The 12718-nt window shown below is 36.7% G+C and overlaps 1 protein-coding gene across 1 annotated transcript in view; it reads left to right on the top strand.

Annotated features, from left to right (window-relative positions):
* The window catches only part of ST8SIA4 (ST8 alpha-N-acetyl-neuraminide alpha-2,8-sialyltransferase 4), a 54101-nt gene that overhangs the window by 19899 nt on the left and 21484 nt on the right, over positions 1-12718 (top strand). The window contains exon 4 of the mRNA XM_061356801.1: positions 2763-3056. Within this exon, the coding sequence (XP_061212785.1) occupies positions 2763-3056 (294 nt within the window). The remainder of the gene's footprint in view (positions 1-2762; positions 3057-12718) is intronic.

Here is a 12718-nt window from a genome sequence, read left to right as displayed (position 1 = left end):
AATTGCTGCTTGATAGTAGGTTGCTCTGAGGTTTGGATATGGTCTGGGCTGGTGTCATGGGAAGAACAGGAACTGCAGCATTAATTTGAGGTACCTTACATATTATTGCCCCCTTCAAAAAAAAAAAAAAAAACAAATAAAACCCAACAAAGGTTTCATTTGTTATGTATAAATTCCTAGGCACATAAAGGTAAAGTTTGTGGTGCAAGCTCCTCATCATTACTTGTCAATCCCTTCGGTGTTCTGTGCATTACTACAGAAAAGCTAGAATTAAGGAATGATGCAAGCTAAGGGTATTGCAGTGCTTATTTCAAAGTTGTTCAGTTAACAGGCTTTTTAGTTTGACTTAAAATAAGTATGTGTTTATGTGTATCTCCGATGCTTTCCTGAAAGGGTCCTGAGATTTGACAGGAGATCATTGATGTCTGCTAGCAAACATAAAAAATCCAACAACTGCATGAAACTGTGGCATAGCATAAAAATGCATTAGAGGTTAAGGTAAAAATCTCTGAGGTAACAAAAAATATTTACATATTTACATATAGTACTCAAGACTATATAGAAATACACAGTAGCTAGTTTTATTAGCCCTAAAATATATAATAAAGCTGGGGACAAACTTTTTAGCTGGGCCTGTTGTGATAGGACAAGTGGTAATGGTTTCAAACTAAAAGAGGGGAGATTCAGGCTTTATGTAAGGTGGGCGTTTTTTACTGTGAGAGTGGCAAAATAAACATGTTGCCTTGAGAGGTGGTAGATGCTCCATCCCTTGAAACATTCAAGGTGAGGTTGGACCTGACCAATCTATTCTAGTAGTGGAAGGTGTCCCTTCACATTGCAGGGAGTTGATGACCTTTGAAGGTCCCTTCTAACTGAAATTATTCTGTGATTTTATGATACCTATCTATAACATTTTCCTGAACTCATCCGTAAATATAAATTACTTGGTACTAGCAGTTTAGGATGTTACAGTTCATCACGAGCACATAAACTCTTGAACTCACATGGAAACACTTCTGACCTAGCTGCTGCATTTAATCCCTGCTGAAGAATGTGCTGATTTTAATTAATGGAGTTTAGCAGGTGTTTTATATTTTCTGACTTTGTGGATAACTATGGAGTAAATACAATTCTCATTTAATGAGCAGTAAAATCCTTCCTTGAAGGAAGTAATCACTAAGAAAATGAGAAGGGGCTTAATGAGGGTAATATTTTTATAACTTGGTGAACTACAACTAATTTAGTAATGTTTATTTTCTTTAAAGAGCTAAAAACTTGTGTAGAGCTTGTCTTGCATTCATGTTCTACTAAACAGTCTTAGTGTGCTGCTAACGGCAGCTAGTTCTTTGGAAACAGCCTTTCAAAAGCAGATTTATTTATTACATTATTTCAAACTTCAGCACTGCTGCTAATTCAAATTTATATAACTGATATTTTTTTAAAAAATCAAAGGTTAAGAGGTGCTTAGCATTTGGAAAGCAAAATGCCTTGCCTACGTCTAATATTATAGTCAGGTATCTATTTTGAGACAGTAAGGTTTGAAAAATATGACTGATACACTAAATAACTATTCATAGGAAAACCCATTGTTACTGAGCACATTTGAATTGCTTATTACTTACTGAAGTGGTGCAGTATTTCATATTAAGTATACTACTGATTAGGCAGTAATGACATTCAAGGTAAGCAGGCGTTAGAACTGATAGAATACTACTTATATAAGGAATATAATAATCAGCAAATGTTTTGAAGGACCTACTTTTGACACTGCTTCTTAAAATCCTTCACCTCAACAGAACAGTTTGTTAAATTGTAAAAGTACCTATCAGGTTACTTATTTGGGGCATACCATCTACAGGCTGTTTCACTGAGGATGTTTTGGAGGTGACTAGTTTCACTTGGATCACACCAGTCACTGAAATCACAGTTAATTTCTTAATTGCATTTTGTCACCTATATCCAGTGCTGCCGATGGAGAATACTGCCTCTGTGTGAATACATATATATGTATTTATACAACTGAAGTAAAAACCTGCTGAACAAAGGCCTAATGAGGTCTCTTTCTCAAGTTTAGAAAGGAGCATAAAGCTACTTCAAAACTAAACAAGATTTGAAAATGAGACATTGAGGAAAAATGGAAATATTATTTTCCAAAAAATAATTTCTAAATTAAATGGAAAGAAGAAATTTTGAAACATCCAATCAGCTGGAGTGATAAAACTAGACACCAAAACACTGAACATTCATTTAACATGGGATAAAGTTCATTTGAAAATCATATTTAAATACTGTATTTTAAAAACAGAAAAAGGGCAATGATTAGCCTATATAAATTAGACCTTAACTGGCTGTCTCAGCTTCCTTTAAGAGTTTGAGCTGTTGGTAACATGACAACAAACAAACCTACAGGAAAGGTATCGGGTGTTGGAAAATATGCTCTTATACATAAGTGCTACTCAAGCTGTTAATGCATTTGAAAGCGTGACAACGTGGTTTTCAAATGTACAAAGAACTTTTTTTTTCTTTTTTTCTTTTCTCACAGCATTATGTACATTGAGTGCTTTAAAAAAAGTGTGTTGAATAAGTATCTAAATCGGATAAAAAGCTGATATAATGGTGGAAAGAATCACTGGTATTTTTTTCTCATGCTGAATTGAAATGGGCTTGCATGTTCATTTTCAGCTTTGCTTTCATGCATGCTTTTTTTCTGAGTTAATGTTTCATACTTATTTTCATTTTTCCATTAATTTCTTCTTCTTCAGGTGCAATCTAGCTCCTGTGGTGGAGTTTGCTGCTGATGTGGGAACTAAATCTGATTTTATCACCATGAACCCATCAGTTGTACAAAGAGCATTTGGAGGCTTTCGAAATGAGAGTGACAGAGAAAAATTTGTGCATAGACTATCCATGCTGAATGAGAGTGTCCTCTGGATTCCTGCTTTCATGGTCAAGGGTGGAGAGAAGCACGTGGAGTGGGTTAATGCATTAATCCTTAAAAATAAATTGAAAGTGCAAACTGCCTATCCATCACTGAGACTTATTCATGCCGTCAGAGGGTAAGTGTCTGGCAAAGACTGGTCTGTCCTTGGAACAATGAAGCTCGTAACTGAAATTCCTAGCTGGCAGAAAAAATCTCAAGTAAAATGTTAAAAGGATTATATTTTTGTTATTGTTGTAATAGATTGCATTTATGATACAATAAGTTTGTTTGGTAGTAAGTGTATTCCACCTGTTTAGCCTGCTGTAATGCAAACAACATTAGCACAATAACTTTTCACTTTCAATTTTATGCATAAAAAAATTATGATCATTATAGTGATAAATTAATGAAAAAATAGTCTGAATTCAGAGGATATTTGTGAGTTACTGAATTAGGGGACAGTCAAAGTGCTACATAGGGTTTTGGGGGGCAAGACTGTGGAGATAAAAAGGAGAATTTAAATAGCATAAGGGGTAAGGTTACAACCATGTAAATAATGAAGCCTGGCAGATCTGAAAATAATGATGCTCTTCCTAAAATGTCTAGGATTTTGTAGCAATCTTTCTCCTTTTGAATTTCGCCAGATGCTTGGGCAGTTCAAAAACATGATCAAAATGACTGAAAACATTAATGCAGCAAGTTGTTAAAAAAAGAAAAAAAAAAAAGATAAATTCAGCTTGTGTTCCTTGAACTATGCTTTCTGTGAGATTTTGAAAGATGCCATAAAGTATTGGTATTGGCTTGTATACCAGTTACTGATTATGTATTGGCCTAAAAAGTTGATACTGTTAAAGCAGCAGAGGTAAGATCAGAAGAAATGTTTAAAAGGCTACCAAGATCTAGGGTGAGAGTATGAGAATAAAGTTTAGAAGTATGTTGTTCTTCAGGATGTTAGGACTTTTGAATATAGGACTTTGAATGGGACTTTTCTGCTTCTGCCATGTCTCAGATAGATTACCTGCTGTATTCTGCATGTGTATGCTTCTGGCACAGGGAGAAAATAATCTCTCCCCTTTGGAATTTGGAAATCCTTTGAAAATTCTTTATTTTTTTATTGTGTTGCTCCGTTTCCATAGTTACTGGATAGTTGTTTTGTTGCACAGTTAAACTTCAGCTACTTATGGGCCTTGAATGTGTTGAATTTTCAAGTAAACAAGATGTCTGTAACACATGGGTTACAGGTGCAGTAGGCTTTGTGTGTGTATAAATCTGAGTAAGATTACTTCCAGTTTACAAACAGCTGTTCTTATTTCCATTTGCTAAATCTGGGCAAAATTGTCAAAGATAAATGGTAATTCAGAATGTGCAGTCTTTCAGGTGACCAACTTCAACGTCCTTTAGGGGGCTTTATCTTTAAAAAAAGAATTAGCACCTACATGGTGTCTGTGGAAGGAAGGCAACAAAAGCTTTGCCACCAAAATTGGTGCTGAGGATTTAGGCTGCATTTCATATTATACCTATCTGTGTCATTTGAAATGACTGCACAAATCTGTCAGATTGTTAAGTCTGTGCTCTAAAGCTTAGGTCCCCCACTTCAAGCCTTTTTGTTTAATCACCTTGCTTTCCCTTTTTTTTTTTCATGTAGGAAGTAACCAAATATAATCATGTATTCTTTACTGTTCTTTTTTTTAATCTGAGTAAGAACAAAGCAAATTGTTCTTACAACAATTCCTTCTGACAAAGGAAGTCAAATTTATCTCTGGTCTAGCTCTTGACTTTACAAAGTGAGATGCATGAGGTAAATACGTCTTTGTGAGTCAAGTTTGGAAGTGGTTCAGTAGCAGTAAAATGCTTGGAACAAATATTCTTTAGATTTCTTAGACAGCAGCCCATAATAATGAGGTTTGTATTACAGCAGTTAAATCTAGGGAAGGAGGATTGGCTGTTTAAATGTCAAATTACATCTCTCCAAGTTCTGTTGGGTTTATATGTCAAATGGAATACCATGTTAGTATGAGAAATTAATAACTAAAAATGGTTCTCAAATTAATTGGGTCCTAAGCTAAAAAACTGTATTTTCTACAAATAAGTAAAACAACGTGAAAAATAAATTAAAATTTAAAGCTGCATAGCCTGCTTATCAAATCAGTCCATTTTGAGCAGTAACATTTGGGAAAGTTGAAGCAAGTTACAACTGCTAACTTCAGGTTGAAACTAATGGACAACTGAGTCTGCTGCTCTTTAAAACAGTGTGTGCAACTTACATAATTAGTTTTCAGAAAAATCTTTGTGGTAGTGTATTCTGTCTATTAAGCTCATGGTTATGTCAAATTCGTGAAAACTGATGCTCTGTGAGCCTGTGAAGAGACACTACCTAGAAGGAACTCCTTGTTTTATGAATCTCAACTATTTTTGTGTGTTTTGATACATTTGAGATATTTATATTTGATGCTTTTGCTAACTCTTCACTTTCAACTTTATGTGTTTGTGACCGAGTTAGCAGTGATGACCCAGTGATGTCTGTGGTGCTGCAAAAAAAAGGGGGTGATCTAAATAGTGTGAAGGTTGTTTTTACTTTAGAATCATAGACTCATAGAATAGTTAGGGTTGGAAAGGACCTTAAGATCATCAAGTTCCAACCCCCATGCCATGGGCAGGGACACCTCGCTCTAAACCATATCACCCAAGGCCTCGTCCAACCTGGCCTTGAACACTGCCAGGGATGGAGCATTCACAGCCTCTTTGGGCAACCTATTCCAGTGCCTCACCATCCTAACAGGAAAGAATTTCCTCCTTATATCCAATCTAAACTTCCCCTGTTTAAGTTTTAAACCATTACCCCTTGTCCTGTCACTACAGTCCCTAATAAAGGTCCATTCCCAGCATCCCTATAGGCCCCCTTCAGATAATGGAAGGCTGCTATGAGGTCTCCACGCAGCCTTCTCCAGGCTGAACAGCCCCAACTTTCTCAGCAGATTTTCATATGGGAGGTGCTCTAGTCCCCTGATCATTCTTGTGGCCCTCCTCTGGACTTGTTCCAAAAGATCCATGTTCTTTTTATGTTGAGGACACCAGAACTGCACACAATAGTCCAGGTGAGGTCTCACGAGAGCAGAATAAAGGGGCAGGATCACCTCCTTCAACCTGCTGGTCACGCTCCTTTTGATGCAGCCCAGGATACGGTTGGCTTTCTGGGCTGCAAGCGCACACTGCTGGCTCATGTTCATTTTCTCATCGACCAGCACCCCCAAGTCCTTCTCCCCAGGGCCGTCTGAATCTCTTCTCTGCCCAGCCTGTAGCTGTGCCTGGGATTGCTCTGACCCAGGTGTAGGAATTTGCACTTGGCATGGTTAAACTTCATGAGGTTGGCATCAGCCCACCTCACAAGCGTGTCAAGGTCCCTCTGGATGGCATTCCTTCACTCCAGCATATCAACCGAACCACACAGCTTGGTGTCATCGGCAAGCTTGCAGAGGGCGCACTCAATCCCACTGTCTATGTCAGCGACGAAGATGTTAAACAAGACCAGTCCCAACACCGATCCCTTAGGGACACCATTCGTTATAGGCCTCCAGCTGGACATCGAGCCATTGACCACCACTCTTTGTGTGCAGCCCTCCAGCCAGTTCTTTATCCACCGAGTGGTCCATCCATCAAATTGATGTCTCTCCAATTTAGAGACAAGAATGTCGTGCGGGACAGTGTCGAGCACTTTGCACAAATCCAGGTAGATGACATCAACTGCTCTACCGCTGTCCATCAGTTCTGTAGCCCCATCATAAAAGGCCCCCAGATTGGTGAGGCAGGATTTCCCCTTAGTGAAGCCATGCTGGCTGTCACCAAGCACCTTGTTGTTTTTCATGTGCCTTAGCATGCCTTCCAGGAGAATCTGCTCCAAGATTTTGCCAGGCACAGAGGTGAGACTGACTGGTCTGTAATTGCCCGGGTCATCCATTTTCCCCTTTTTGTGAAAAGCAAAACCAGGAAATCCATCGACAAAATGTGCATCTTAAAATACAGTTAAGACCTGTGCAGAGCATCAAATCTCCCTTGTAGAGTGTCTAAATATATGTACGAGACTGTAAATGCCTGGCTTCTGCTATGTGTTTCAGCATTTTAAGCTGCAGGAGGGAGATGCCATTAGCTGAAAGCATAATAAGGAAAGCTGAACTGCAAGAAGCAGTTTTCATAGACTTTTACTTCACAAGGAAACTACTTGCATCTGCAGCCTTTGTTTAGTAGATAGTAGATTGTGAAATAGTTCAAGTAGATCAAATGTAGCTCAGTGAATCTCATTGAAGGCTACTGAAGTTTAGAGCAGACAAATGGAAATTTGCAGTCACTGTACTGTATTGATATTTAGAACACCTCCAAACTCCTCAACATCCATAAATGTAACTATTCACTTCTTTTATTTCCAGTTTCTTGACTTGGTAATTCCAAAGTGTTCTGGCTTTACTCTTTATTTGAGTATGTCTATTTTGCAATAAATAATAATTCATATGAAGCTAGTAGGAGCTGTTCTAAATTAGGCTTTGAAGATAAGAAAATCAGTAAAGAAAGTCGGTGTGGATCTTATGTTGCTTTTTGTATCTTGAAAACCTCCCGGATTCTTAACTAATTAAGATTTTTATTAGACTGTACCAGAGACATCATACTGGGAGGGCCTGCTGAAAAGCTGTAGTCAACTTGAAAGTATATTCTTATGGAGACAAATAGAAGGTGGAATTTTATGTTTAATAAGCTAAAAGGTTTCATTAACGTGTTTCAGACAACTTACGCACCCATGCTGTTTTTCCTGTATAGAAAATACATGTAGATGATGTTGATAGCAAAGGTCTATAGTATATCCATATCATTCAGTGGGTTGAAATGCAGCTTGTATTTGAAACTTTAATGTATTATATTGCAACTACTTATCTTTGTAATCCAAATATATAAAACACTGCTACAGGGCTGAAAACCGCCTAAAAAAAAGGTAACTGGCATGAAAAGTACAATTATAAAAAGTACAATTATAAAATCATCTTTTCTTTTGAAAAAACAAACAAGTTTTCAGTGTAAATTTAAATAGATATCAAGAGTTCATTGATTTAATGCACTTCAAATTTTCTTAAAATTATTGAAACATAACATTTTGTGTGCTAAGTAGTTTAGTAACTAAGTGATTATCAATAAAGTTCATAATTCCAACCTGACGTGTAAGTAATAATAGAGGTGCTTATTGCTGAAGGGTACAGGCTGGCAACCAGGAAGTCTGGAAAATATTGTCTCTGTTCCTTTTTGTGTGTTTTTCCTTCATCAATCTTTAAAGCATAAGGCACAGGTACTTTCTAAAGACAGAACATTACCTTTCTTAGCTTCTCTTCTGATCTAGTGAAACCAAATTCTGTATTGTTTTCCATAATAATAGGCCAGTTTTGCTGCAGTCGCATGCAACTGAAAAAATGATGATGAGATGAATGTCGATGAGATGAAAATCTCGCTCTTATTTTTCATTCTCTTTTAATGAAAGTAACTTCCTGAGCAGAACATAATATTTGGGATTTGCTGTTTATCAATTAGATAGTAAAATAATGACTGCATTCTAGGATAATTTTGAAAAACTATTTTCTCTTGTCCATTTGGGCACTATTTTGGGTCATAAAAGAGTAATATGCCGTTGGAAAAGGAAATTACTTTTTTTGCAGATCTCTTCCATATTAAACTTCAGCAAATTATGGCAACTCCTCCAAAATCTCAAAGGGATTCAAAATACGAAAACCAGATGATTCAAATACTAAGTCAATCATGATAATTACTTTTTTAATCAGTAGTAATTTTAAACAGCTGTTGGATTCAGATTTTTTACTTCAGTAGATTTAGATCAAGTGGTTTCATGTGACAAATTATTTTCTCTGTTTTGTTTTGTACTTCCTGACAAGCAAGTTTGTATTTCAAGTTAGAATATTGGATTTGGAAATCATTGCACGATTTCTTCACCAAATGTTTCTAAAGGCTGTTTTATGGAACTTTGAATGTAATTGTGCATACCTTATTGACAAAATAATTGAGGTAATCAGTGCATAACAGAGTTCAAGATAGAACTAGAATCTATAAATGAAGTCCTTAACTGATTAAAAGGATGTTTGCTCTATAATGCCACTGCCAAGAAGGTTAATTAAAAAGTAACTAACCATTAACAAACAAAGCAACTTTTTTTTTTTTTAATTTAATGTAATATCAAATTTCAGAAACTTGGCTTATTAATAAGCCTGAGATTTAATGCTGAACTCTTTCATTAGTACTACTTTTAATGGTATTTTCCAAGTGAGGTGATAGTCTTAGAGGTGTGGACAGTGTCTATATAGAGTCTTGGCTCAGTAGCAGAGCTCTAATTTAATATGCATTAAACAGCAGGCAAACAGGAACTGAGCCTCCTGAGATTAGAGTCCAGGTCTTGTTTACTTCCAGTGGTGGCAGACAACCAAACCTGAAAGTAGTATCAGCAGATGCTTTCTGCTGTGGATCTGCCATTGCAGTTCCCTGGAGAGAGTAGAGATGGCTCCTGAGGCTAAGAATGTTGCTAGTACATTGGGTGGAGGCCAGAGTAAACTTTCAGTGACTTGCACAGGTCTTCGCCTGTTTGTAGTGAATATCTGAAGACATCTGCTAAAGAAGCAGGACACTGCCACCCCCACCAAGTAATACAATCTTTTATAGTACAGTAGTTTTCTTAGAATTTTCTTCTTACATTTCCTCTTCCAACTCCACAGAACAAAATTCTCACACTCATCTTCATGTGTAAGAATGTTTTCTTGGCTTTTTTTCTTGTTGAAGTGTTCCCACAAACTATTAGTCACTCTGCAGTAATAGTGCTGAAATTGCTTCACGTGAGATTCCTTCCTGTCTTTTGGGTACGGAACAATCGCGTGGACATCCTGTGGGATTTGCCTAAGCTCAGTTTATTTCCTCCATGATACTGCCTGTGAAAGAGCTGTGTTGGACTTGATCTTGTATTAAACATGGCAGAGTTCCCACTGTGGTTTGCCTGTGTAAAGAGAATTCTGTGGCTGTTTGTGGTCACTTTTCATTAGAGTCTTTTTTTCTTTTATTAGTGAGAGCAAACAGCTGTTGTTTGAATGTAGTGACCTTTCTCACAACTTTGCCATGGATCCAGAGTCCTTTACTGTGGGAATTACAGAAAAAATGTTTTGAGAAACTCAAACATGCCAAAATCAAATAGTTCACTGGCAGTTCTGTGCTAGTAAAGAAGCAATTGCTGGGAGCAGTCCATATTGTAAACACCTCTGTTTCTTTTTTTACTGCTGACGTTTTTCTTTAACACTAAAATGTCATTCTTAAGCCATTTTTTAGTACATGAGTCAGTAAATAATCACTGCAGAAAACAAATTAAAAAATGGGTGTTAAGCTAAAAATACAATGCTATATTCAATATAAAATGACAGCGTCTTTTGCATCATGTCATACAAATATTAAGAATATTAGGGAAAAAAAAATATGACACATTTCCCTACTTTCCAGCAGGCAATACCTTTTTTCGTATATGTGAGTGTTAAAATAGGAGATCTTTATTACTGTACCCTTGGGCCCTTGTGTGACTTACCAGCAGAGCTAGCTTTGTATGAGAACTTACACAAACAAATGTGATGCCAGTTAGTTTAGGTTTTCAGAACTTGATTTGTTGTGTGAAGTTATTCTTCGGAGACACTCCAGGGCTGTTCTTTCAGCCTACCAGCTAGTTACTATGGCTGCAAGGCCTGCTCACCTCATGAGGATGCTTCTTTATCTGATTAAAAGTTTCTTAGGATGAGCTTCTATTTCCTTTGCACAGATCTCCTATTTCACTGTGTTTCAGGAAGATTTAGGGGGGTCTGTTAAGAGATATGTCACTTTGCTGTGAGGAAAAGGAGAAGTTTTTCAATGTGGGCAAACACAGTTGAAGTAGAGGAGGACATAAAGGGGAAGTTGAATGTGCCCTAAACTGTCTGCCTTTTATATTTTTCGTTGTGTGGTCCATTCCACAATGAATGACAATGAATGCTATGAAAAAACAAGTCATGATTGTAGGGAGAAAACCATTATTTTTACTTGCCTTTTGATAATAAAATTCTGTAGGTTTCTGGTTTGGTGTTTTTTTTTGGGGGGGGGGTGTTTGGTTTTTTTTTTTTCATTCCTTTCACTGTTGCAGCTGCTTTGTTCCTGAATATCAACAAGACCTGTAAAACTTACTCTTCTAAAGTTAAATTTCTGATTTCAGCTAGAGGAGACGAACAGAATTAGTCATAAGAAAAAGTAATGAAATCACCTATTTTCAAGTTTTACTGCTTAGTTTATCTGCCATGAGCAACAGCACTATATCTAATGCTAACTAGCAGCTAAGCAGGAAATTGCAGTTTATTCATACCATGTATTTGCAAATTTATATTTATCTTGAGGGTTACTTTTCTACTGTATTATTTTTATTTTTCAATTATTTTTTATTTAATTTCTCTTGCATAAAATGTGTTCAATCTGTGTTTCTGAAAATTATAAAATGGTGCAAAATCAATTAACTCTAATTTGATCATATCATACTTCTGTAACAAAAATTATAGCTGTGCAAGTAGTATAAAGAGGATGGAGAGGAACTTCTCTCTTTTTTTCTTTTTATGTGAGAGGTGAGCTATATGTTGAATCTGTATGATGCATGTGTGCATGAGGAAATTCTGTCAACTTTCCCTCTATTTTGAAGTGGTATTTGTAAGGTAAACCAGAGTAATAATAATTCTGCTATTTTTTGTTTTTACTGTAATGTCTGCCAAGAGTTTTCAAAGGCACGTGTATTTAGCTTTGATCTTACTGAGCTTTTGTTATGAGAAGGAGTTGTATTGAGCATCCAGGCAGTAACAAATTTCTTCAAATTCTTAGTAAATTACTGAGGTAATATGAAAATAAGCAAACAAAGCTATAGCTTTATATGCTATATGGTACGCCATTTCCCTTTGGTCAGTTCATGTCAGCTATCCTGGCTGTGTCCCTTGACAGCTTTTTGCCCAGTACCACATGGCTAAAAATGCCTTTGTGTCTGAACTTTCCAGTAAAAGTGAAGAGTTGTGATGCCATGTTTTCATATGACAAATTCTACAAGTTCTAAATATGTTTATTAATCTTCTTCTCTGATTTGATCTCTTAACCTGGAATAAAAAAAAATATAAGAAAACTGAGATTTAAAGGGCAGCTTACTTTTATGTTTTGATCTTTGTTATGTGTTTTCAGGGGGGTAAGGGAAGGAACAAAACAAAAAGCCCAAACCGAACCAATACAGAGAAGATGAAAATGGATACACATGCCTGTGATAGATCCTTTTGTAATTCTTCTGTATTACACTTCTAGCTGCCACATTGGAGTTAGCAGAGCTAGGTCAAGAACAGTATGGATGGCATTTCTTTCTGCATCAATGACCATGACAGGTGAAAGATGACTCCACCAGGTGCTGTCAGTTACCTTATACTCCAAGTCATTGGGTTGTTTGTGAAAATGAATAAACAGTCCAGTCCTTTAGTGAAATAATACACTGAGACAAGACTTACAGTGGTGTCAGCATAGGAAGGAGGACTTTGGCTTAGTATCTTCTGTAGCTTTGCTTTTTTAGTTCACATGAGTTTCTTCAAGAATGTTTTAATAGATTTGTTTAAGTTCCTGGGTTATTGTTTGTACATGGAGAAAGACTTTTAAGTGCTTCGGGTTAGAAGAACTGGGTAGCATTTGGGCATTTTATGTCTGAAATTACCAAATGCCAGGGCTGGTAGCTGCCTT

The sequence above is a fragment of the Neopsephotus bourkii genome, unplaced genomic scaffold (assembly GCF_033783945.1).
Source record: "Neopsephotus bourkii isolate Nb327-2 ecotype Australia unplaced genomic scaffold, CSIRO-AGI_Nbou_v1 NB_869, whole genome shotgun sequence".
NCBI lineage: Eukaryota > Metazoa > Chordata > Aves > Psittaciformes > Psittacidae > Neopsephotus > Neopsephotus bourkii.
This window is presented reverse-complemented; position numbering and strand designations above follow the sequence as displayed.